The sequence below is a fragment of the Halichoerus grypus genome, chromosome 12 (assembly GCF_964656455.1).
Source record: "Halichoerus grypus chromosome 12, mHalGry1.hap1.1, whole genome shotgun sequence".
NCBI classification, from domain to species: domain Eukaryota; kingdom Metazoa; phylum Chordata; class Mammalia; order Carnivora; family Phocidae; genus Halichoerus; species Halichoerus grypus.
In genome coordinates this window covers 17,885,213-17,912,462 of record NC_135723.1, presented here as the reverse complement: position 1 = coordinate 17,912,462, position 27,250 = coordinate 17,885,213, and the positions used below count along the sequence as shown (strand labels likewise).

The 27,250-nt window shown below is 38.2% G+C and overlaps 1 protein-coding gene and 1 long non-coding RNA gene across 7 annotated transcripts in view; one reads left to right on the top strand and one right to left on the bottom strand.

Moving 5' to 3' along the window:
• LOC118541638 (uncharacterized) overlaps window positions 1-6,621 on the bottom strand; it is a 12,062-nt gene extending 5,441 nt beyond the window's left edge. The window contains exons 1-2 of the long non-coding RNA XR_013443076.1: window positions 6,577-6,621; window positions 587-643 (exon numbers count right to left, since the gene is read on the bottom strand). This is a non-coding gene — a long non-coding RNA (uncharacterized LOC118541638). The remainder of the gene's footprint in view (window positions 1-586; window positions 644-6,576) is intronic.
• CBLL1 (Cbl proto-oncogene like 1) lies at window positions 5,843-27,250 on the top strand. Of its 6 annotated transcripts, none has more exons than XM_078060016.1 (6): window positions 5,843-5,960; window positions 12,491-12,658; window positions 15,948-16,048; window positions 16,444-16,527; window positions 20,269-20,342; window positions 22,625-27,250. In XM_078060016.1, exons 1-6 carry the CDS (start codon window positions 5,912-5,914, stop codon window positions 23,658-23,660), a joined length of 1,512 nt encoding a protein of 503 aa, XP_077916142.1. In that variant the 5' UTR covers window positions 5,843-5,911; the 3' UTR covers window positions 23,661-27,250. The 6 variants fall into 6 exon arrangements, with proteins under 6 accessions (XP_077916142.1, XP_035939878.2, XP_035939877.2 ...); XM_036083985.2 differs by lacking the exon at window positions 5,843-5,960 and adding an exon at window positions 6,783-6,939 and having other exon boundaries at window positions 15,951-16,048; XM_036083984.2 differs by lacking the exon at window positions 5,843-5,960 and adding an exon at window positions 6,783-6,939.

Below are 27,250 nucleotides of genomic sequence, written 5' to 3'. Positions count from 1 at the left end.
TGCTTAACGACTGAGCCACCCAGGCGCCCCTAAACACACTCTTATACATAGTTTTTTTCTCACTCAAAGAGGAACTTGGCCATGTAGTGCGGTTTGAGTTTCTTTGTGTTTGAAGACCTGGGCCACTGTCTTCTGGTATCATATGTTCTCTGCTCATTTAATCCAATGAACTTGGAATACTGGTGTCATAAACTGTCACGAATTCTTTACAATCCTAGTGGTCAGTGCCCTATCATAATTATTTTATATTGTAAGCTTTTGTCCAGTTGTTTGTCACATTTGTGGGCAGAAGTTTTAAATGTCTTTTTATTTTGACAGGGCCATGTTATTTTTGTTGACATTCTTCAATAAGTCAACAAATATTTTATGAGCACCTTCTGCTACATCCTGTGTATTACACAAATACAGATGGCCAATGGACCCTATACTCAAGGAGCTGGTCCTGTGGGGTCGATAAAATACACCTGCTGATACAACATGAAGTAGAGAGTCAGGTCTTAGGAGAAACACAGCGCCTGGATGTTTGGAAGAGACAGTAATTACCAAGAGGAATGAAGGAAATGAACATTTACAGAAGGCCTGTTACCTGGCAAGTAATAAGGAGCCTTCAAAGATGTCATCTCCTTTCACCTTCAGAATAATTCTGCAAGAAAAATGATTATCCCCATTTCACTAAAACAGATACTGAGCTTAAGTAATTGTCCAAAATAATGCAGGAAGAGTTGAGATTGGAACCCAATTCTGCCTGATTCATACTCTTTTCTCTACTACATACATTACCTGTTGCAAGAATGAATCAGAGGAGGCTTGACGGAGAAAGTAGCACACGAGCAAGTGCCTTGATGGGTAGGGAGGTTTTAAGGTAGGAGTGAGAATTCCAAATCTATGCCCAGCATTTTCCTCAATTGAGGTATGGGTGGGTGTTCAATCAACTGCCAAGAAATTGTTTTTGTTCACTTGGAGACCCAGTTCTGAGGAGGTGGCTATTACTAATTACAGGAAAGAAACTCCAAGTAACCTTGCTCTTGAGTTTCCTGGCATTCTTTGGTCTTGGATATCTATCTTCTTCCTCATCACCCCTTTGCACAGCCACACAAGAATTAAGTCCTCCTGGTGGTAAGATTTATCCGTCCTCTCAGACATGTCTAGAATAGTATAAATTCTTCAAAACACCATGGGAGATATAAAGCAGTGGTTTTCAAACTTAAGTTCCAAGTCATTAGTCCACTTTGACATTTTTAGTGAGTCATAACCAGCAATTTGTTTTACAGGAACAGAGAGAATAGAAACAGCAGAGGGAATTGCATATAGTAAGGGTAAACATAGTTTTATGACACGTGTGATCTGTATGTGGGTTTTTTTTTTAGGTACTGGGCTATGATGTAAAATATATTTCTGATAGTGATAGACATTTATTTAAACAGTAACAGGGCCTATTTACAAGCCATGTATACCAGCAAAGCCTGAAAGTCTTTTCTAACCAGCATGGAGTAGCAGCTGGGCTTAGGGTCAGGGAGCCCTTGGGTGAAAGCTTTCTCAGGTCCAGGAAACAGCATCACAGGCTGCTTGCTTACAAACATGGCATAGCTATCAAGCAGTGTAATATCCTAGGCATTCTTTCAAGAGTAAGCTTAGTAGAAATGTTGAGAGAAAAAACTAGGCAATTACCTCTTAGCAGAGGCTCTGGAGGGAGGAGTAGCCTATCCAGCTCAACGGTTACCCAGTGCAAAATCTGCCTTCTCAGAAGAGGAGAGAGGCTGCAGGACCGCTCTAGATTAAACGCCTCCTATCCACTTGGGTTATGTATATTTCCAGGACTCAAAGGATGACAGTGGGGGAATGCCTTCAATCAGCAATATTCAGTCCTTGGAGTCTTTAACTTTCTTCTCTTTCCCTGAATTTGTCTCTTGCCCAGTTTTTGATGGTCTTTGGAAAGCGGGCTGCCATACTTGATAAGGCTTGGCTGTGGTAATGTGTTAGGGCTCAGGTTCAAAAGCTGGTAGGGAGAGGAGGAAGCTGGGGACTGCGTGGGGCTAGAGTTAAGGCTGGCTACTAACCCAGTTTGAGGGCAGATCACTCAACTGATTCCAATACAGAGAAGTCAGAATCTGAGCTAAACATCAGTTTTGTTTTGTATCAGTGTGCTAACTGGTTCAAATCAGCCCTACTGACCCTGTCTCAAAACCTATCTCCAATCCAATTTTATAGGTAATAATAAAATTGTAGCTAACATCTAATATTCATTTAGTGATGTGCCAGCTGCTATACTAACTACTATCTCATTTAATCTTAATCACCTTAAGAAGCAATGACTATATATATGTTAAAAAAAAAAAAGAAGAAGGAGAAGATAGCAGGAGGGGAAGAATGAAGGGGGGGAAATCGGAGGGGGAGACGAACCATGAGAGACTACGGACTCTGAAAAACAAACTCAGGGTTGTAGAGGGGAGGGGGGTGGGAGGATGGGTTAGCCTGGTGATGGGTATTAAAGAGGGCACGTACTGCATGGAGCGCTGGGTGTTATACGCAAACAATGAATCATGGAACACTACATCAAAAACTAATTATGTATGGTGATTAACATAATAAAAAAAAGTATTATTAAAAAAAAAGAAGCAATGACTATAGTAATTACCCTGGTAGTATGAATTACTATTTAACGAGGGCTTACTGTATGCCAGAGAGTACTAAGTGCTTCAGATTGATAAAAACATTTAATTCTCACAACCCCAAAGACAGGTACTATTGTTATCCCCATTCTACAAAGGAAGGAAGTCAGCCACAAAGATTAGGTCCTCTGCCTAAAGGCTTGCAGCTGGGAAATGACAGCACCGTGCTTGGAACCCCCAGTCTTTAACTCTCAAGTTCATCTACCTAATCGCTATATTCTACTGCCCTTCCCAGCTACTTCTACTTACCAAACTTTTTTTTTTTTTTAAGATTTATTTGAGAGAGCGTGTGCATGTGCACACCAGGGGAAGGGCAGAGGGAAAAGGAGAGAGAGAATCTTAAGAAGGCTCCGCACTAAGGACAGAGCCAGATGCAGGGCTTGATCTCACGACCTGAGCTGAAACCAAGAGTTGGACGCTTAACCGATGGAGCCACCCAGGTGTCCCTACTTATCAAACTCTTTAATGTATAATGGACACTACTCTGATTAGTTCTTCTCCTATTAACAGTTCATTCATACTAACAAGCATTTTGGACCTCATAGCGGTCTCTGGTTTCCTGGCCAACTGTTCTTTCTCTCCTCTCTTTAAAGATTTTATTTGTAAGTAATCTCTACACCCAACATGGTGTAGATTATGACCCCGAGATTAAGAATTGCGCACTCCACCAACTGAGCCAGCCAGGTGCCCCGGTCAACCATTCTTCTCTTATAGGTAATAGTATTGATTCACTCCCCCCGCCGCAAACTGAAGTTCTGCTCATTTTTAAAAAATATACCTTGCTGAACTATGCTGTTTATATGAATAATATATCATGCTAGGTTTTATGTACTTTTTTTGTAATTAGAAGTTTTTTTTAAGTAAATTCCACACCACATGTGGGACTTGAACTCATGACCCCGAGATCGAGTCACATGCTCCACCAACTGAGCCAGCCAGGACCCCCTATGTGCTCTTTCTTAACTGTTACTCTGGAATCTTACTTTTCAAGGTTCTGTACAATCATACCTTAATTTTATTTTTCAGTACTCCCAGACATGGACCAACAATACAAGTCAAGCTGATCGCTGTCCTCTATAGAAGTTACAACAATTCTCATTCTGCGCCCTTGCTCTTACCTGTTTGATATGCCTCTTTCATTGCTCTCCTACTCTCCAAATCCTATTCGTTCATCAAGGGTCAGCTTAAATCCCTCCGTAAAGTCTACCTAACTACCCTCAGTCCTACTGCTCATTATCTTCTCTGAATGTATGTAGCACTGCATTGCCTCAAAACACTTAGAATTTAATTATATGTGTTTTTAATTATTTCTATAAATGCTAGCCAGTCTGATCCTTGTAGGGACCGTTATTTATACAGTTCTTGCCTTCTGCAGTCTTAGGCACAAAAGTGTGATACCACTGAAAGAGCATTAAGGAGATGTCCTGACCTGGTACTGGAGTCTCAAACAAGCTCCTGGGACTTGAACTCATGACCCTGAGATCAAGAGTCACATGCTCCACCAACTGAGCCAGCCAGGCACCCCTATGTGCTCTTTCTTAACTGTTACTCTAGAATCTTACTTTTCAAGATTCTGTACAATCATAGCTTATTTTTCAGTACTCCCAAACATGGACCAACAGCACAAGTCAAACAAGCTCTCTGATACCCACCCTATTTTTCTCTTAGTGTAAACAGTGCTATGTAAGTGGAAGGTTATGAAAACATCTTAAAGAACATTAGCTTATAATTCATGGGCCAGCAGACACGTCTGTCAGATGAAAATATGCACCTCAGTGCTTCAGATCACCCATTACTACCATGTTTCGTTTTTATAAACCTCAGGACAGCACCAAGCTATAAAATAAATATGAATGTCAACTTTTTGTTGTTGTTGTTTTAAATCATGCTGCTAATTTTATTTTTATCTACTTTTTTCCATTTTATAAAAGTTGTTTAAATATAATAACAATCAATAATAACAGATTATTACATAGAAGGCATGTAGAGCATACTAAGAATGTTGACTTTTAATAAACTGTGATGACAGCACAGAGGTCACCAACAATGGATATCAGAGAGCAGTAATCAAATAAAAGTCTATGTACAGTTTCAGTTATCAGTTTAGGTAAAGAGATTAATTTGTCACACTGCTACCGCCCTGATAAAGTGAGACAACTACAGCTAAGGGGGAAATGAATATAGAGCATAGATGCTACAAGCAGTGCATGAAAGCAACAGATGTCAAATAATTCAACAACTGTTTGTCTAACACTTATCAACAGGAAATCTAAAACAAGTGAGTGTTCCCTCAGTAAATTTTCATAACTTGATGCACCATAAAATGCTGACACAACTTCTGATCTGATTTACAGACTAAATGATGTAAAATATAGTTTGAAGGCTCTTTTTTATTCTAATTCTTTAAATATGAGCATCAGCAGACGTTAATAATACCATTATGAGCCTGGATTTGCATTAATTTGAAGTATGGCTGACAGGCTAAATATGAAGAGAGAAAAAAACAAAAAGAGCACCTCCTAGGTGAAAACTACCTTCTTCTGTACCTCGAACGCATGAAAAATACCCGATTGTATCAGCACTGTATTCAGAGAAATGGGAAAGTATGGTTAAACTTCCTCCAACCTCCAAAACAAAAAGTAAGCTCAGCAATTGAAAGCATCTTGGAAACCACTTAGTAATACAGAAATGTACATTTCAACAAAAGCAGGGGTAACTCTGATTCACAATTATCCTTAGTTGTAACTGTACCTAAAAACTTGCTTATAAAGCTTCAGATATAACGGGGAAGTCTTTTTGAAGACCCCAATAAAACATTCACCAGATAACACAGAACACTTACAGTTTTGATCTTTATGACTCAAAGCTGTTACTGCATAACTATAGATACAACACACCGCTGCACACCCTTTATCCAGAATTCAGTACCGCGGAAACATTTCTATTAGTAGGGCAATATAACAATAATCTCCTATTGATCCAGGAACTCTGGCACTGAAAGCGTGAACAACCCAAGGTAATGATGTCGTCACCAAGGGACGACAGGAATAGAACCCAAATCCCTCGGCTCCCAAGCTCGTGTTTTCTCCTAATTGTGCTCCTTTCTACTCATCCGAGAGCACCAAGTGTAAAGGGTCGGAGAAGGGAGTGGACACAAATGAGCCGAGTCGGCGAGGTGGAGACCGCAGTGAGGGTCCCCAGGAAACACTCTGTGGCACTTTCCTTTGTTTTGGCCGAGGACGATGAAGGCAGCCGCAACCACAACCCCCGGGGACCAAGAACTGGAACTAGGTACTGCCTGTTGTGCTAACTCTCTCTTCCTCATCTTAGGCCTTTCCTTTTCACCCTCTCCCTTCCGGCCAGCCCCGCCGCTCTCTCCGCCTCACGGCGCGTGCATCCCCTGCTCGGGCTCCGCTCCGCACTTTCCTGCCGCTGTCCCCCGCCGGAGGGGCAGCTGCGGGTCCCCTGCGCCCTTAGGTGGTCAGGGCGCTCCTAGGTCTAAAAAACGAGTGCTAGTCAAGCGTTCTGTGTTTCAACTGTTAGAAACTCAAGCGGTGGGAACAGGGGTGTATACCAAGTCGGCCCTGCGAGGGTCTGCGGAGCTCGTCAGGACAAAGCAAAATTTAGACAATAAGCACAGAGCCTTTCTCTTCTCCCAGCTCAGCCATCCCCTGGGAAACCTCCCACTGCACGACGCCTTCCGGAGCGCGCGTGTTTACACTTTCCCTGCACCGGGTGGAGGAGACAGGCGCTCGTGCACTCGGGGGATTCCAAACCGTTACTCCGCCCGCCGGGGTGGGGCCAGCCCAACGGCCGAGCCTGCGCAGTAGACCTGGCCGGCTCCGGGGCCCCAGCGCACTACAAGTCCCAGAAGGCAACGCTCCGCGGAGGCGGGGCGCCTCCTTACCTGCCGCGAGCTTATTCCTCCGGCTGCTACCGCTCTCCCCATCCCCCGTTCCCGTGGGTCTCCTTTCCATAGTTAAAGGCTACTCTCTCTTGAAGCACGTGAGGAGAAGGCTTAGCAACCTCGACCTGGAAGCTCTTCGCGTACCCTCTTTGTCACCCTCTCCCCGAACTATGCCTGACTCCCTCACCGGAGTTGGGTAGTGGATAAGAGAGAAGGAAACCTGGGGAGGCCAAAGCCGCGGCAACTTGGTCGCACTTCCGCCTCCCGGGCTCCGGAAGGTAGAGCGCACGCGCTCCCTGCGACTCCGGCGCGGTTGACTTCCGCTCCCACTGTGCCCTGCGAGCCGAATCATGGATCACACTGGTAAGGAGGCGGAGGCAGTGGGGGTCCCGGTTCCATGCCCCCTTGGCCGGCCTGGGACTGGCTGCCCAGCGGGCAGAGAGGGGATACGCTCGCCCTACAGCACTGGGGTGTGGCGGTGGGAAAGAAATCTCACGGACCCCTCCCCGTGCCCGGTAAGGGCCTGCTGCTTCCCGGCCTACCGTCCGGTGTGGTACCTACAGCCTCGGTGCCGGCAACAGCCGCTTCTCTGGTTCTGCTGAGCTCCCAGCCGAGACGGTGGGCGGCGCGGGCCTCGTGGGGACGAGAGAGCGCTGGCTCCTTTTTTCTCATCCCGGGTGCTCTGCTCTACGTGTTGGGGACTGGCGGGTAGATTCCAATCTCAGAGTCGGGGAAGCCTCATTACGCTGGGAGTCGATGCGCGGGAGTGGGTTGGAGACTTCCTGCTGTCTCAGTCAGCCTTGGGCGGGTGCTGCGGTGGTCACTGCCGTCGTTATTGTCTCTCCGGTCCTTCATGGACTAGAGGTGAGAGAAGGGAGTCGGATATGGTTTCCGGAATCATACTCGGAGCGGCTTTTCTGCCTGAGCCCAAAGCGTGCCCCGCGCTTCGGCTGTGGTCCTTACTCATCATTTGGGGGCGTTTACAAAGGAGAGTTTAAATTCAAGATATTCTCATCTCGTTCCTCAAGTAAGAATGACTCCGCTCTTCGTTATGTGTTGTTTGGCTTTTTCTTCTTTGTGGTTTTTGGATATTGAATGGGTGCACTTGGGAGTTAGTGTTCCGTACAGTTTTATCAGCCATATCGTAAGTAGGAAAAAAGGATATTCTTTGTATTAAGTATTGGTCAGGATGTTCTCAGTCATCAAATACCTACTTAATTTTGTACATATAGGTACGCCTGGGTGGCTCAGTCAGTTGAGCGTCTGCCTTCGGCTTGGGTCATGATCCCAGGGTCCTCGGATCGAGTCCCATATTGGGCTTCTTGCTCAGTGGGTAGCCTGCTTCTCCCTCTGCCTGCCGCTCCCCCTGCTTGTGCTCTCTTTCTAAAAAAAAAAATAAAATAAAAAATTTTGTACATAGTGATATAAAATTATATTTCTCTATAAAATGTAGTGAGTGCTAGTCAGCATAATATATGGTATGCCTGGAGATGGAATGATGGAATTGTAAACAAGACGGACTGAGTCCCTGTCCTCATGGAGATTACATTCTGTTGGGGAAGACACGATAGACAAGTTTTTTTTAAAAACCTAAACATTACAGATCATGATGAGTGCTTTGAAAAAAATGAAACCGTGTCTGTGGTAAAGACTAATAGGAGGGAGCTTCAGAGAGGGTGGTCAGGGAGGGTCGTTCTGTAAAGGTAGTATTTATAAGCTGAGATCTGATGGATGAGAAGAATCCATCTATGGAATTAGTCAGGAGGAAAGCATTTCTAGCAAATACAAAGACTCTGAGGAAGGAAAACTTTTAGAGGTCAGTCAGTTGCAGCTTAGCAAGAAGAGCAGAGCCCTAAGAGATTGGAAAGGAAGGCAGGAAAGGAAGGCAGGAGTCAGATCGTGCAAGACTTTGAAGGCCGTGGTAAGTGCAATGTCAAGCCATGGAACAGGGGTACATGAGGAACATAATTTCTTTTAAAACTAACAAGTTGTTCATGGAGAATGACAATTTAGACGGTGATTGCAGTAGACAAGAAGAGAGGCTCAGCTTAGTGAAGTTGGCTTGGTTTAGGGAGAAGGGGAGTGTGCAGATTCAATATTTGGTAGTAGAACTCAAATAGGAGCTTTGTGAGAGAAAGGAGAGATGCCTAGGTTTCTGGTTTGAGCAGCTAGGTGGTGCCCATTATAAAGTTGGGGAAAACTTTGGAGGAAAATGGACTTTTTTTTTTTTTTTTTTTTTTAAGTGGTAAAGGTGAGACCTGGGAACTTGGGAACAAGATTTTGGACTGCTAAGTATGAGCTGTTTACTGGGACATACAAGGGGTGCTGTCAGGTGGAGATCAGAGGAAAGATCCGGGTTGAAAAATACATCTTTGAGACTTAGGACCAGATAGCTAATATTTTAAGGAATGAAGATGGATGAGATCACTCCAAGGAATGAGAATACAGAGGGGAAGAGGGCCGAGAACTAGGCTGTAGGGAACTCTAGTATTTGGAAATTTTGTAGAATTGAAACAAGTTTTGCTCAAGCATGCAACTTGAGCAAAACATTTCTCATTAGAGCCTTTTACTAGAATTTGGGGTTAAGCCCCTTCCACAGTTTAGAGGGTGTTAGGTTAGGAAGTTGTAGTATTGCTGGGTGTGTCTCTGAGTATTTATTATCCTAATTCTCTAAGTTAAAATGTTGCCTAAGAAAGGAAAGAGTCATCCTGACATGAAAATATTCACAAATGAGCCAACCACTTAAAAAATTAGTTCCTAGTCAGATATAGATATCACTGCTGCTCCTTCTCTATTCTTTTTTTTTTTTTAAGATTTTATTTTTAAGTAAGCTCTACACCCAATGTGGGGCTTGAACTTACAACTCCTAGGTCAAGAGTCACATGTTCTACCAACTGAGCCAGCCAGGTGCCTCTTTTTTCTATTCTTTTAATTTTGTTATAAGTCATTGTCCTTGCTTCATTCCAGGAAATGGTATCATGTGCTATATATTGATTGTGATTACAAAGCTTGCAAAAGATACAGGTTTTCATGGAATTCATAAACATGAATTTGATAACTATTTGAAGCACAAATAAAAATCATTGGCAAGTGAGGAAATGCCAGTTGATTGAAGACATGATTAGGTAGGCATCTGAAAAGAAAGATTTTAATGTCAAAAGATTAAGAGAGGCTCTTGGGGAAATTTAAATCCTTGAATATTATATGCAAAAATGACTGAATTTATGGTCATGCTGAAAAGTCAAACATAAAATGAAGGCTATCTTGTAGTGTTCTAATAGAATTTTGCTAGGAAAGACTACTCCCAAGAAACTCCAATTAACACTTGATTCATTCTTTGGTCGTTCTAAGAGTCAGCACTTAGTTGTAACTGAAATCTAAATTTTGTAAAATATTTCTTGGTTCCTTTAATTCAGGATAAAATTCTAAATGAATATTTTTTTTAAAAAACTATAATATAAATTGTTTTTCCTTTTTAAAGCGGATTCACCTTAAATGGCCTCAAAGTTAAAGAGGTGCCTGGCTGGCTCAGCCAGTAGAGCATGTGACTCAATCTTGGGGTTGTAAATTCAAGCCCCACATTGGATGTAGAGATTACTTAAGAAAATCTTGAAAAAAGAAAAATAAATGGCCACCTACAGTGTTAGTTCTCATTTTCTGTGTAATATCCAAGGACTTTTGTGCTTACAGGCTTTATATTTTTAGTTGGCATATTCAAAAAGAAATTGTGCTGTATTTTCTGATTTTTAATTAAAAAAAAAAAGACAAACGCAGAGTGATGTCACTCTTAAATGCTGTACTCTGTTTATGGGCTTGCAGTCTGTGAGGTAGGTGGCAAGGTGTTAAGGGGCAGTGGACTTCCTAAAAGTTGTGGTAGGCTAAGCAAGCAACCGTTGTGACAAGTGTTCAGGGTGGTGGGAAAAGGATTTGCAGTAATGAAGTGTTGGTATTTTGGTTATTCGTCTAGGTAAAACCGTTGAGTCCTTCTAATATATGAAGGACAACATTGAACTGTTAAATCTGTCTACATTAATTTGCTTTTTTAGTTTATTGAAAAATCAGGAATACCTTTTGAGCAAGAAAAAGAAATTGATTCATGTCTGTCCTTTGGCTATTACATTGCTTGTAGGTACTTTTACATAAATAACTAGAATGGAAGCAGATGAAATACATTATTCAACTTGTTAATACATTTTGTGAAGTGTTGAAAGTTGACCAAGTTGAGTTTAGGGTTAGGGTTAGGCCCATGTAATTCCTTTCCATGAATTTTTTCTTTGAGGATTAGCTATTGTAAAAGTAATAGTAGAAAGTAGACTGAAAGATATTTAAATTAATTATTAAGGACCTATTTTGCATTTTGTTCTAAATATTGTTCAGAAAGAGGGGCACCTGGCTGGCTCGGTCAAAAGAGTGTGCAACTCTTCATCTCGAGGTTGTGAGTTTGAGCCCCATGTAGGGTATAGAGATTACTTAGATAAATAAAACTTAAAATAAATATTGTTCGGAAAGAGTGCAAATTGATGTCAATTTAACATGTGTCTATGATCCTAGTAGCCTTGGAGGTCATTAGTACCAGGTTACTACTTCCAAATTTGGCTTTACTGAATGTAATGTGAACAGTGTGCCTATCAATCTTGATTGTACTGTCTCCTGCAGGGCCAGTTCAATATTTTGTCACATTTAAAACATTACTTTTTAAAAATTATTTTATTTGGGTGGCACCTGGGTGGCTCATTCGTTAAGCGTCTGCCTTCGGCTCAGGTCATGATCCCAGGGTCCTGGGATCAAGCCCCACATCGGGCTCCCTGCTCAGCGGGAAGCCTGCTTCTCCCTCTCCCACTCCCCCTGCTTGTGTTCCTGCTCTCGCTGACTCACTCTCTGTCAAATAAATAAATAAAATCTTTAAAAAAAATTATTTTATTTGCATTTCCTATTTTAGGGCATTTCCCTTTGTGTCTTTAGTAGGTAAAGGTGAATATTTTCCGTATTGTAATATTTTGTCATAGACTTGAAAAAAAGGGAGACAACCTTCAGATGGAGTCAGTCTATGAAATAATGCTCCTATTACTCATGAGCAATGAGTTAATTTATTTCATAACTAATAACAAGCAGGGACTTAGGAAGTGTCCCTATTTAGATCTAATTTAATCACAGAACCCTTGCATCCACCTAAACTCTAATGTTTAGAGTTTCCATTATGATGCTGCTCAGAATAACACACTCTCATTATATATCTAGAAAGGTTATAGCACAAATACATTATTGCATGTTTCTGCTATTAAATGGTGTAATAATTTTTGCTATTCTTGAATATTTTTTAGAAAAACTATTTTACCCCTAAGGAAATAATCACCTTCCTTAAAACTAACTTCGTTTTCAAGTGCATTATTTCTTTAATTTTGCCATTGTCAGTGTTAGTTTTGTGTTTTGTTTTTTTTTATTGTCCTAATGTAGATTCACTTCACTGACTTAACAAGTGTTTTGTGTGCTTGATGGAGAATAGGGATGATTTTCTTTCTTTTCCTCCTTCTTCCTCTTACTCTTTTTTTTTTTCTTTGAAAAAAATCTCTTCTAGTTAAAAACAGAAGTTCTTATCTTGGGCTTATGAAGAGTTTTTTATGTTTTCTGTAAACTCTTCTGGAATCATATGAAAATTTTTATTTTCTACTTTAGGGAGAGGTTCTATAACTTCTGTCAACTTTTTAAAGGGTTGTGTGTCTCAAAAAGCATTGCATTAAGGTTTTATCCAGTACAGAGAAAGTTAGTGTTTAAACTTACATAACATTATATTTAAAATCAGAGCCCAGATATCTAGCCCTTGATAATGTTGGGTATGTAACTTTAATACCTGTGGCAGAATAATCTTCAAAAAAGGAAAACTAAAAGAAATTACAACTTTTTTCTTCTGACATAGATAATGAGTTACAAGGCACTAATAGTTCTGGATCATTGGGTGGTCTTGATGTTCGAAGACGAATTCCTATAAAGCTCATCTCCAAACAAGGGAACAAAGCCAAAACTGCACCTCGAACTCCAAGGACTATAAACAGGATGCCTGCAAAGGCTCCACCTGGTGATGAAGGTAATTTGTTTTAACTGACAAGTCCACAAGTCTGTCTTTTGTATCTCATTCCACCAAATAATCCATGTGGTCTTATTTATTTATTTACTTAAGATCTTTTTTTTATCTTACTGTCTTCATTTTTTAGTCTGTTTGTTTGACTTCTCATTTTGGCATGTACTTTTTCTCTTCCTTTATAATATTTTTGGTTTTTTCTTTTGTTATTGAAAGTAACACTGCGTGTTGTTAAAAAAAAAAACTTAAATAATATTGCAGAAAACATAATATTAAAAGTGAAATTTGTTCCTCTACCTTGACAGTACTTCACCAAAATAATTTTTTATAGTACCTTTTAATGTATAACTGCCCTTTTTGCATGTAAGATGCATTTGAAATTTTGCCGTTTATCAGTATGTACAGATGTACTCATTTAAGAAAATAGGTTTAGATATTTTTTTATGGATATGCCATAATTTAGTAATTTTTCTAACTTTTTTGCTGTTAAAAACAATGTTGTAGTAAATATTCTTGTACATATAGCTTAGCATGTATACTTGGTGTAGAATTTATACTGCCTGATTTGGGTATTTTATAACTTGATGGATACTATGCATTTTAGATTTTAACTGATATTGTCAAATAGCTCTTCAAGAAAATACATCAGTTTATATTCCCACACACCAATATTGGGACGGACTATTACCCTTTTAAAATTTTTGTTTTGATATACATTTCTTTAATTATGAGTGGGGTTATGTGTATATATCTTTTCATAGTATATGTGTTTTGCCTAGGATCTACCTGTTCATATCCTTTAACCATTTTTTTTTTCTGTTTTGTTGTCTTTCTCCTGATTTTTATGAGTTCTTTACAAATTAATGTACAAATTGGCTCTTTGTCATATATTGTGTATATTCACCATTTGTCTTTTGCATTTTATATATACAGTTTTTATTGTATAGAAGTTTGAAGATTCTTTGTAGTCAGATACCAATCCAGTCTTTTCTGTTATGACTTCTGGGTTTTATAAAATTCATAGAAAGGCCTTTCCCCTATTTCATGAGCATAAAATAGTTTTCCCCTCTTACCCTTTAGTACACGGTCAGCAAACTATGGCCTGTGGACCAAATCCAGCCCAGTTTTTGTAAAGTCTTATTGGATCACAGCTATGCCCATTCATTTAAGTACTGTTCATGGCTGCTTTCACACTATAATGGCTTAGTTGAGTAATTATAAGAGACCAACACAGCCTAAAATATTCACTTATCTAGCCTTTTACAGAAAAAGTTAGCTGGCATTGGAACACTTATGGACATATATTTGGTTATTAAAAAAATAAAGTAGAGTTTGGCTCTATTTATTTTTTCTCTAAAACAGCTAGCTGTTTGTCCCAGCTATTGAGTGATCTTTTCTGTGCCAAATGGTATCCCATCATTATCGTACATTAAACGTCTAAACGTATTTATTTATGTCTGTTTCTAGATTTTCTGTTCTTTTCCAGCAATCTGTCTGTATTTCTTTTTGGAATCAAAATATTTTAATTATACCTCATATTATGCTTCCTTGTATTGTAGGGTATCTCTCCCCATCTGAACAAGTACATTTGAAGTCAAATGTTCTAAATTGTAGTGGTAGCAACTTAGGGCTGCTGCCGCACTCTCCATAACCTGGGGTGCCCTCTCTTTGGTCTTTCGGTTTCTTTTAATAATTTCTAAAAACTACCCACTAATATGCAAATAAATTCTTGTTGTAATAATCCAAACAAGGCAAAAAAGCTAAAAACCCCTTTCTATCCTTTTCCTCTCAGATGTCCCTTCATTCCCTCTCCTCTCACTCCCCAAGCCCACACCCCTTTCTAGAGGGAACTACTGTTACCATTCTCTCTCTTAATACAGCAAACTGAGGCTGAAGATAATTTTTGAATACTTTAGATTCACTTACTTGGGGTAAAAAAATAATAAGTGATTGGTGTTTTTCCTAGGCATTGATCAGAATAGGGAGTTTTGGGTGCTGATATATCTATGTGAATATATATAGTTTGTAGTTTAAGGATGGGAGTACAGCTTGAACTACTCTGAAAAATGATTATGGGTTCCTTATTTCCTTGTTTGTTGCTTTCTGCATTTTAGATAAATAAGAGAAATTGATTTTCCTTATTTTGAGTTTTAGATGACAGCAGCTTTTATGAGGTATAAATGGGTCATATAAGAGTCTATGGTCACTCATTTGTAACTTTATAACTTTGAACTTTATATCTTTATATCTCCTTTGTATTGGAGGTAATTAGTGCACTGAATTGTCTATATCAGCTTTGAAAAATTCTTGCATCATTGTATTTGTGTGTCTGTCCATGTGCCTATCCATACACAGGTGCTGTAATTTAGCCATGTGGGTAAAGTTAAAACTTGTGTGCTTGGGCTACTCTGTTTACCAGTTCTAGGGCCAAAAGAGACATGAGAAGCCTGGCATTTTGGAGGGATAGATGTGTCTTCTCAGCTTTACTTTAGGTGATTGGATTCTACCTAGAATTACCATCAGACTATCCATTGGTTGTCTTTTCTTTTGTATGAGATGAGAAGATTGTGATCAGGGTCAGAGAAATTGAGCCCATTTGATCTTCATAACTTTATTGGTACATGCAGTGTAGAAGAGGATACTTGTAAATAGATATGATATGGCTTCTGCTGTTTGGTTGATAAACCAGGGAGAGGTTTTAACTGAAAGGCTGAAGTATGAATATGTTGTTGTTTCTAAAATCAGGCTCAGTTTTAAGACTGAAGGAGAGGATACCTAATTTACTAAGTCGTAAGAAGAAAATCTGCAGAATTCTTTGTTTCCATTATATACTTATGGCAATAAAATCAGCCTCTTGCAGCCTGATACCACTTTTGTAGGTAGATTAGAATAAGTGGTGATCAGTATCTTAAAAGTTTGTGCAACAAGTGTGATGATGGTAATTAGTGAAGTTTAAACTAGAGATAGTCTGATGAGTTAATAAGAGCACTTGAATGGGAGTGAAGAGTTCTGAGGTCTGTTCTGGCTCTACCACTAATCTGTGTGTTGAGTTATTATGGGTCTCAATGCTACAATATTCTCAATTGTGGAGTAAGAGTGTTGGACTAGATGGTTGCCAAGATCATTTCTAGCTGATATTTTAAACTCAAACTAGTCTTGATTATCTTGTCCTTAGAAGAGCTTTGAAAGGCTTCAGATAGGCTTTTCGGTGAACAGGTCTGTGGTACCATATACATGTACTTCCAAAATGAAGTTTAGGCTTTGAAAGTTAATCTTTAACACTTTCTTTTCTCAGAAGGATTTGATTATAATGAAGAAGAACGGTATGACTGTAAAGGGGGCGAACTTTTTGGAAATCAGCGAAGATTTCCTGGACACCTTTTTTGGGACTTCCAGGTATAACTAAAAATAAAAAATATTATTAGAACAATAAAATACCAAGTATTTTATTAGAACAATCAGAATAAAGAATGGTTTGAGCTTTTATTGCAGCTACTAAGCTTTTTAGAGAACACTCAAATGATTTGTTTATTAATGCCCTGTTTCCACTATTTTCAAAAATAATTTGAAAGTAATTTTCAATAAAGTGAAGTAAAATCAATAACCATAAACACTAAGAGAAAAAAACCTAACAGTGGCACAGCTAATGATGTGGAATATATAGGAACTATACCAAGAAACCCTTAATTGTTCTAAGAACTTCTATAAATACTAGCCAATTCATTGCATAATTATAAATATAATTTTTAGAAATGCTTAAAAAGGAAATTTTAATTATATCATTTCAACAGATAAACATCTTAGGTGAAAAGGATGATACACCAGTACATTTCTGTGACAAATGTGGATTGCCTATTAAAATCTATGGGCGAATGGTAAGTAGTACTAAAATGTTTTAGTAAATGTAAAATTTGCATAGAGATGGGATTCTGAAATTTAAGTAGATAGGTTTATCACTGTTTAATACTGAATTTGTGACATTTTTAAATAAGTATGAAATGGCTAAGGGAAATTTTGGGATAACGTGTATTTAATATAACTGACAAATTCTTGACTTGCTTAAAAAATACTAAGGAAACTAACTTCTGAAAACTTAACTTCTTTGGACTGTTTGATAGTTGTTAGTATACATTTATTATAGTTTATTAAGGAAAAATGTTTTCTTGTTTAAAGAATAAAATCAGTTACTCATTTCTGAAGGTTATAATTTTTAATGTAAAACTAATAATTAGAATTTTGGAGAATTGAATTCTAATCATTAAAAACAATTACAACCCCCTCGCTGTAATTTTATAGTAATTTTGACACATCCTCCCTTAAAAAAAGATAGTTTTACATTTGTGTTTGGAAAAAAAAATTGAACTCAGTAACATATCTGCTGGTAGAGGGCATAAATTGTACACTCTTGCTTTGCTGTATAACATAACTAAATAACAGTGATGGATTGTGAATTTTAAAATGGTTTAACATCGTTTTACCCTGTCCTTCTGATTTATTTTTGGATTTTTATAAGTTTATCAACTGCCAGAGAAAAATGCTACTTATATGAAATGTAGGAGGTATTTCTTATTTTATTGCTTTGGAATAGTTTCAGGAGGAACAGGATAAGATAAAACACGGTTATGGTATTTTTTGGGAGTTTTTTTTTTAATTTTTAATTTTTTTATTTTTAATTGAAGTATAGTTGACATTAAATTAGTTTCAGGTGTACAACATAGTGGTTTGACAATTACATACATTACACTGTGCTCACCATGATAAGTGTGGTTACCATCTTTCACCACACAAAGTTATTACAATATTATTGACTATATTTCAGTATTGTATAATATAATTCAGTATATTTCAATATTGATTATGCTGTACTTTTCATTCCTGTGACTTGTTTTATAACTGGAAGTTTGTACCTCTTAATCACCTTCACCTATTTTGCCACAACCACTAATGTGTACTCTGTATTTATGACTGTTTCTCTTTTTGTTGTTGTGTTTGTTTTGTTTTTTATATTCTACATGTGAGTGAAATCATATGGTATTTGTCTTTCTCTGTTATGTTTTTTTAAAAGATTTATTTATTTTAGAGAGAGAGAGAGCACATGTGCTCATGGGGGGGCAGGGCAGAGGGAGAGAATCTCAAGCAGACTCCTGCTGGGCATGGAGGTTGATGCGGGGCTCAATCTCATAACCCTGAAATCTGACCTGAGCTGAAATCAAGAGTCAGTTGTTTAACTGACGGAGCCACGCAGGTGCCCCTTTCTCTGACTGACTTTACTTAGCACAACACCCTCTGGGTGCATCCACATTGTTGCAAATGGCAAGATTTAATTCTTTTTAAGTGTATTTTTTTAATTACATGTATTTTTATTTTTATTATTTTTTTATTTTATTATGTTTTATTATACATTACATCGTTAGTTTTTTGATGTACTGTTCCATGATTCATTGTTTGCATATAACACCCAGTGTTCCATTCAGTACGTGCCCTCTTTAACACCCATCACCAGGCTAACCCATCCCCTCACCCCCCTCCCCTCTAGAACCCTCAGTTTGTTTCTCAGAGTCCATAGTCTCTCATGGTTCGTCTCCCCTTCCGATTTCCCCCCCTTCATTTTTCCCTTCTTACTATCTTCTTTTTTTTTTTTTAACATATAATGTATTATTTGTTTCAGAGGTACAGGTCTGTGATTCAACAGTCCTATACAATTCACAGCGCTCACCATAGCACATACCTTCCCCAGTGTCTGTCACCCAGCCACCCCATCCCTCCCACCCCCCTAATTATAAATATTTTTAGTGTGTGTATTATTTATTATTACTTTTATTGTATTATTATTTTTGTATTATTTATTATTTTATTATAATTTTTAAATATCCCATTGTGTATATGTACCACATCTTCTTTATCCATTTAGCTATCATTAGACACTTGGGTTGCTTCCATATCTTGGCTATTATCAATAATGTTGCAGTAAGCATAAGGGTGCATATGCCTTTTCGAATTAGTGTTTTTTGTTTTCCTCAGGTAAATTCCCAGAAGTGGAATTACTGGATCGTATGGTACTTCAAGTTTTAGTTTTTTGAGGAACTTCCATACAGTTTTCCACAGTGGCTGCACCAATTTACATTTTTACCAGCAGTGCAGTGAGGGTTCTTTTTTCTCTACATCCTCACCAGCACGTTATTTGTTGTCTTTTTGATACTAGCCATTCAGACAGATGTAAGGTGATATCTTATTGTGGTTTGATTTGCATTTCTCTGATGATTAGTGATGTTGAGCATCTTTTCACTTGCCTATGGGCCATCTGTATGTCTTCTTTGGAAAAATGTTTATTCAGGGGTGCCTGAGTGGCTCAGTCGTTAAGCGTCTGCCTTCGGCTCAGGTCATGATCCCAGGGTCCTGGGATCGAGCCCCGCATCGGGCTCCCTGCTCAGCAGGGATTCTGCTCCCTCTCCCACTCCCCCTGCTTGTGTTCCCTCTCTCGCTGTGTCTCTCTCTGTCAAATAAATAAAATCTTTAAAAAAAAAAAAATGTTTATTCAGGTCCTCAGCCCATTTTAATCAGGTTATTTGGTGTTTGGTTTTTTGTTTGTTTGTTTGTTTTGGTGTTGAGTTGTATGAGTTCTTTATGTGTTTTAGGTATTAACCCCTAATTGCATATATCATTTGCAAATTTCTTCTCCCATTCAGTAGGTTGTCTTTTTGTTTTGTTGATGGTTTCCTTTGCTGTGCAAAAGCATTTTAGTTTGTTGTAGTCCCAGTTATTTGTTTTTGCTTTTGTTTTCTTTGAGGAGACATATCTAGAAAAATGTTGCTAAGATTGCTGTTCAAGAAATTGCTGCCTGTGTTTTCTTTTAGGAGTTTTATGGTTTCAGGTCATACATGTAGGTTTTTAATCCATTTTGAGTTTATTTTTGTGTATGGTATAAGAAAGTGGTCCAGTTTCATTCTTTTCCTGGCTGTCCAGTTTCCCAACACCATTTATTGAAGAGACTGCATTTTCCCCGTTGTGTATTTTTGTTTTCTCTGTCGTAGATTAATTGACCATATGAGCATGTGTTTATTTCTGGGCTCAACTCTGTTTCATTCATTTGTATCTGTTTTGTGCCAATACCATCCTGTTTTAATTACTACAGCTTTGTAGTTTAGTTTGAAATCTGGGATTGTGATACCTCCAGATTTGTTCTTTCTCAAGATTACTTTGACTGTTCGGGGTGTTTTGTGGTTCCATACAAACTTTAGGACTTCTTGTTCTAGTTCTGTGAAAAATTGCATTGAATCTGTAGATTACTTTGGATAGTGTGGGCTTCTTTAGGAGCTTTACATGCTAGGAACCACAGGATGAAACTCATAGCGTTTATACTTCCAGAAAGTGTAAGCAGATGCACATGTATTCATTTATTGGGGAAAGGGCCAAAGTTCTCCTTATATTCTTAAAGGGCTTTGTTACTGAAAAAGGTTAACTGTTGCTTTTCTGTGACTAGTACTTAATGTTTTTGTTTGTTTGTTGTTTTGATGAATCGTTCTCAAGTGCCTTCTGTGTCTAGGTTACTATGCTTACAGTTTTTATGGAAATATTTTAAATTCTCATGTGCTTAACTATTATGTCTCTGTTCACAGATTCCATGCAAGCATGTTTTTTGCTATGACTGTGCTATTTTACATGAAAAAAAAGGAGATAAGATGTGTCCAGGGTAAGATTATCATTACATTTTTAAATAATAAAGTTTGTGATGGGATGAATTGTAATCCAGGTTAAAGGTCAGGGTATGATGTAAGTCAGCAGCAGGATATCAAATATGCAGACATAGCTAATCTTTCTTCTCCTTAGGATATCCTTCTCCTTAGGATAGGCCTAGGTAGCTATTATCTGTCAGTTCAGATTGGCCAAAACAAATATATTTGTCATCACAAAATTAGTGTTATAAACCAAAACAGTTCTGTATTTTTGTTTTTTTCTGATGGGTCACTAGAGAGATAGTATCAAGCAGTGATTGAGAACAGAGACTTTGGAATTAGAATTCCTGGCTTCAAATCTGTATTCTGCCACTTATTAGTTATGTGACAGGTTGTTTCTTCATCAGTAAAATGGAGCTGATAATAGTATCTACCTCTGTGTGTTGTTGTTAGAACTAAACTAGTATGTATATGTGTAGTAGCTAACATACAATAAGTACTATGTTAAGTATAAGCTCTTATTTATTACCTTCAAGTCTTATTATTTGTATCTCGAGTATGTCTTAGGACACCATCATGGCGTCAGCTCAGACAAGTTATGAAGAAGATCTAGAGGTATTTTGGTTGATACTGATCCAGTTTGGGATGGTCTTGAAAGATCCAGAGTAAATTGGGGATTTTTATATCCATTTAGAACCCCTGATAGAAGACTTGAGAAAGCTGTGAGACAAACTTCCTTAGAGCAGTTGTAGGCTTCTGAGATTTTATAACCTGTGTCAGAAGCTATCTCAAGATTGGTAGTATTGGTTGATAACAGAATTATGGACAGTTGCAGGGGATGGTTTCTTTTTGTGGTGTAGGAAGATTGACATCACTGAGAGAGAAAGGATGATTCACTAAGTGTTCTAATATTAATATTTAAAAGGGAATTTAGTTTTCAAGATATTAGGTGTAACTCCCAAGTAAGCACCTCACTGGTTGGCCCTTAGCTATTTGAGAACATAAGCCTATCTGGCTGTTTAACAGACTCAAATCAGGAAGAGAAGAAATGGCAGCGCACGTTAATATAAATATCTACTGTTGCTTTTAAGCATCACCCAAAGCAAAGTGCCTTACATCCTGTTACTGTAGAGATATTTCTGAGTTTACAGCAAATTAGAAGCAAAAAATGAGAACTGTGCCAAATGGCCACTCAGGGGAAGCCTGCTAGGATCAAGGAGTGCCAGCCTTACAGCTAGGATGGAAGTGTGGACACAGCTCAAAATCAAGAATAGAGAGCCATTTAATATAGTCTCAGATGACCTGACACACATGTTCAATGATCAGAGCTTCTATCTGTGCCTACGTAGTGCTTCACTAGTGATTCAATCCTGTCACTTTCATTGTTTCATTTATCCTAGAATATTCTTTTAAGTAGGGCAAAGTAGATAAAAAAAAAAAAAAAGAACATTGTGATTAGGTAGAGGGCATGTTTTAACCCCATATGGCAGATGAAGAGATAAAAAGATGAAAAGACTTCTCCAAGTTGCCAGAGCAGTGCTTACCCCAGTTCTTCTGGTACCTGGTGCAGTCGTCTTTCCACTATTTCTTCAGAGACGCCACAGGCAAGTGTGGATTAAATACAGTGAATGAAGAAAAGTTACAACTTGACCCTGAGTCAGTAAGAAAATGTTGAGTTAAATTTAGTGCTTAGAGTTTAGAAGGGGATGTGTAATACTTTTTCGTAGTAAAATTGTCTGGTAATTCTTCCTTAAGGGACTCTGGATAGTCAGGGTTTGAATTTAAATTGTTCACGTTGTTGAATTTTAGGAAGCCTGCTGATTAGGATGATCTTACTCATTTTTGTAGTCCTTGCAGCATCTTTTACTTCGTATTGTTTGCTCAGCACATACTTACTGCTCAGTAAATACCAAACAAGTTTGGATTCCATGACTATGACACATCTTTGGTTTATCCTTTCTGGATATTTTTGCAAATGGATGAAAGCGTAGAGGTGTTTGAGACAACCAGATCATTCTAGGTCTTAGGAAGAATAGGTCTTTTCTTAAAACATATTCTGTTTGATGAGCACTTGTAACTTATAATGTTTTTTTGTATAAAGAGGTCTGAATTTGGTGGAAAGCTGATGCTTAATAGGGAACAGACTACAGAGTGGGAGAGATGAAAGGTTCACTTACAGTAACTACAACTTTTAATTGTGAACTCCTGCGATATTTTCCACAACCGATTTTAGAAACAGGCATATATTATTTTTATAGTCTGCTTTCAGTAAATCAATTTTTTCCCCCTTCTAATTTAGCTGTAGTGATCCTGTGCAGCGAATCGAGCAGTGTACACGAGGTTCTCTCTTCATGTGTAGCATTGTTCAAGGGTGCAAGAGAACATACTTGTCTCAGAGAGACTTACAGGCTCATATCAACCACCGCCATATGAGAGCTGGAAAACCTGTTGCCCGCGCTTCACTTGAAAACGTCCATCCGCCTATTGCCCCACCACCAGCCGAAATCCCCGATCGCTTTATAATGCCGCCGGACAAGCACCATATGAGCCACATTCCACCAAAGCAGCACATCATGATGCCACCACCTCCTTTGCAACACGTGCCACACGAGCACTATAATCAGCCCCACGAGGACATCCGCGCGCCTCCTGCAGAGTTGTCCATGGCTCCACCTCCACCTCGTTCGGTCAGTCAGGAAACCTTTCGTATTTCAACAAGAAAACACAGCAATTTAATAACCGTCCCTATTCAGGATGACTCAAATTCAGGTGCTAGAGAACCACCACCTCCTGCCCCAGCACCTGCTCACCACCATCCTGAATATCAGGGTCAACCAGTGGTTTCGCACCCTCATCATATTATGCCTCCACAGCAACATTATGCACCACCCCCACCTCCTCCACCACCAATAAGCCATCCAATGCCACATCCTCCCCAGGCCGCAGGTACTCCTCACTTGGTTTATAGCCAAGCTCCACCTCCACCAATGACCTCTGCTCCACCACCAATCACCCCTCCCCCTGGACATATTATTGCCCAGATGCCACCTTATATGAATCATCCTCCTCCAGGACCTCCCCCACCTCAACATGGTGGTCCACCTGTAACTGCACCCCCTCCTCACCATTACAATCCTAACTCTTTACCCCAGTTCACTGAAGATCAAGGAACTCTGAGCCCTCCATTTACACAACCAGGGGGAATGAGTCCTGGTATATGGCCGGCACCAAGAGGGCCACCTCCTCCTCCACGAATGCAGGGCCCGCCTTCTCAAACCCCACTTCCTGGACCACATCATCCAGATCAGACAAGATATAGACCGTATTACCAATGATTAATAGTACTTTGAACTGAAGATTTGATGAGGGAAAAAAAAACTTATGTATAGTCAATCTTTTAATTAAGCTTTGACTGTTTTGGGGAAGGAAAAGTACCTCTTACTGAGGTGACCATAAAACACTTAGGGTCTTGTCTCTTAAAATGGTTTTAAATCTTGACCTTAGAATTGACTTCAAGTACTATACTGTAGTGCAGATAAGTCGCTCAGTTGAGCACAGCTATATTTTAACAACTTTGTTCCCCTAGTGTGGTAAATTGACCCAGAGGTGACCATTTGTAAAAAATTTGAGAAGAATTTTTCATTGTTCCACTTTCAAAAATATGGCTTTTGTTAAATCCAATGTTTAGTTTTTCTTGTGATACATTTTGTTAACCTGTGTAAAAGGATTAAATTTCAAAATGGTTGTAAAAATGCTATTTTTATGTGAATTTAAGTGCAGCCACATACTGTTTTTTAAAACCATATGTTTTACCACTAATTTCCCAAAGTTACAATAAAATCCTAAAAGTAAAAATCTACTAGAATTTACTGTAAGGCAGACTGTTAAATGGTAGAGAATTATTTCACATTTTAGGCACTGAAATTTTGAGGTATATTAAGTATATAATGCACTTCACTTGGATGCCTTTTCATTTTTAGGCAGCCTCAGGAGCACCAAAATACATTGGAATTCCATATTTATGTTCATAATATTAAAAGGCATTAGTAATTATTTGGAAAGATACGGCCAAAGCAATGGACTCTGCAGGCTCCAAGCCGTTGGGGGTACTGTTACTCGTTAGTGCTTTCTACCGAATGGTTGGAATCACATGATGCACCACATTTACTAATCTAAAGTAACATTATTTTATAGAACTGTTTAAATTGTGTTATTTAGATGAAGTGTGTTCTACTCTGCTCATTGTCTTAAACTAAACATTTAGGGCTGAATAAGCTTTGTATAATTCCTCATTTCCTGGTAGAGTTTGATCTGTGCTTTGAGTGGGTTCTTGTCTATTGGGTTTTAAAGTACAGTAGGAATGCCGTCGAGGAGTACTGTATTAATGAAGGACGTTCTTGTAATCACAAACTTGGCGTTGCTCAGGTTTCATTACTGTGTGATAAGGTTTTTTTCTCTAACTTGAAATTTTAAAACTATTAATTATTTCCTATTCCTTTTATTGGTTAAGCACTATAAAGTTTGGAACGTTTTAAAATGGAGTCAACAGTGCAGACTGCCAGATGATTTTGTATAAGAGAAAAGTAATGACTAAATTGTGAATTTCAGAGCTTTATAAGGTGCCTTTAGAGTCAGCTTTTGCATTATAGGGGCTTGTTACAGTCCAGCTAAGATGACCACTTACGTTTTATACAGAACTCATATGTATAAATCAACACTCTTAGGATATCATTTTATATCCTTTGAATAAACCCCTGTGAAGTATTTCCTCCCCCCTAAAATGGTGCATAATATAAACATGAAAAGTGTAGTATGCAGATATCATTTATTAACTAGTTTGTAGTGCATAAATTTAGAACATTTCTTTTTGACAAAGGGTGAACTGATGGCTAATTGACCATTTAATTCTGTCAGATACAGGCCGAAACCAGTTTCTCATCTTGGATCATCAGATGCAGAGGCATCTGTGAACTGAGAGCTGAAGTTAGAGATGATATCAGTGATCATTTCAACCTCGACCAGCTGAAAATAACGAATATGCTTTTTTTTTTAAAGTTAATTGAGTGATTTTTCACATCTAGCAATTTGAGAGTCCAGTGTTAATGCAATAGATCTAGTGAGAAATTCTTATTAGAAGCGTGGGAGTGAAGTATGAACTAGTGTGAAATGGTGGTGGTGAGTGCTTCTATCACATTACTGTAGGTACTTGGACTGGTGCAAACTTGATTCCTTTTCATGCCCCTGTTTAGGAGCTGTTAAAATATTACTGTTGAAAATCCAATACCATTCTTTGTTTCTCGTAATAAGAAAATAGCCAAATTCACTTTAGAGCTTTTCAGCTATCTATGAGGAGCTCTCCTGTTTTCATTGAAATTCGCTAGAGTTGAACGTGGTATGAAACCACTTAGCCTATGTATTGGACAAAACAATTAGTATCATGATAAACTTCCACATGTTTAAGAGAATTCTCATAGACTTTTAAGAAAATGATTTCTTTTCAGTTAGGTTTAAAAAAATATGTGTTATGCAGGGAGGCAGATCAGATGAATGTGTTATAGCAGACAAAATTTTTAAATGGTGTTAGACTTGAATTCATCCAGTTATTGTTTGAATGAGGGTGGGTGGGTAGAAGGATAACAAAATTACTGTTAGTTTTTCTTTCCTTAAGGAAAAAGATGTGAATCCCAGCCTTATTTCAGGGAAGCCTTTGAAGCTATGATGGACATAAGTCTAAATTAAATGTATGTATGTTTCATTATATTGCTCTTAAGACTACTGAGGTGGCAGTTTAATTCTTAAAAACAATAAAATGGAAGCATAAATACTATTTTGCCTAGATGAATTTTTACCTAATGATGACACATTTGGGAGAATGCAAAATTTTCTGTGTTTATGTGTTGGTACAACTTCTACAGTAAAATTAGATGCACTTATTTTGAGATGAAAACCAGCAAGTCGAATGTTAATATTTCTTCAGTGGCATGCTTGTTCTCAGTATAATACGGTATTTGGGGAACTATCAGTTGCAAAAACCATGAGAAACTATATCCATTTTGCCCTGTAAAAACCATTTGCTCAAAATTATTGTGTAAATACTAACTAGATACCACTGAAATATAAGTGGAAAAGATCATCTGAACGTAATTTTTTAACTCACATTAAGTAACTTTACTATATGAGGTATACAGAGCTGCCGTAGACTTTGTTCTAACATACTGGAAGAGTGTCCTGCCTCTTTCTGGAAAAGTCCTATAGTCCAATCTCATGAAAATTTTGAAAAAGTCCTGTATTATAAGTACAGTTGACTCTGAACAATGTGGGAATTAGGGGTGCTGATCCCCCCCTGCACAGTCAAATCCACGTATAACTTTTGACTCCCCCCAAATTTTAATAATAGCCTGATTATATACACAGTTGATTAATACATATTTAGCATATTATATGTATTATATGCTGTATTCTTACAATGAAGCTAGGGAAAAAATGTCGCTAAGAAAGTTACAAAGAAGAGAAAATTCAATACTGTACTGCATAGAAAAAAAATTGTGTATAAGTAAGTGGACTTGCGCAATTCAGACCCCTGTTGTTGAAGGGTCAGCTGTACATGAAAAAAATAACAAGTACCTAGAAGAAAAATACGCTTTTCTAATTACTAGATTAGCCATCAAATATTAATGTTAATTGAGGAAGTTTGACGTAATCATACTCAAACATACTATATTTTGGCCAAAGTGGATTTATTTTTCTTCACTGGTTTGTAACTGTAATCTGTTAAATTTTGGCCTAGAAACTAAGTAGAATTTACTTATTACGATATATGTACAATCTAATAAAGCAATATTGGATATACTTCGCTTAAAGGGGACAGAGAGGTAAGCCAGTGAAAATACTTGATATTAATAAAAACATTTGGATTTTCAAACAA

Coding starts and splice junctions, on each gene's coding strand:
- CBLL1 (XM_036083981.2), top strand. CDS start 7,333: ATGCGCGGGAGTGGGTTGGAGACTTCCTGCTGTCTCAGTCAGCCTTGG. Junction 7,604..12,490: donor ATTCTCATCTCGTTCCTCAA/GTAAGAATGACT, acceptor CTTCTGACATAG/ATAATGAGTTACAAGGCACT. Junction 20,343..22,624: donor GGAGATAAGATGTGTCCAGG/GTAAGATTATCA, acceptor CTTCTAATTTAG/CTGTAGTGATCCTGTGCAGC.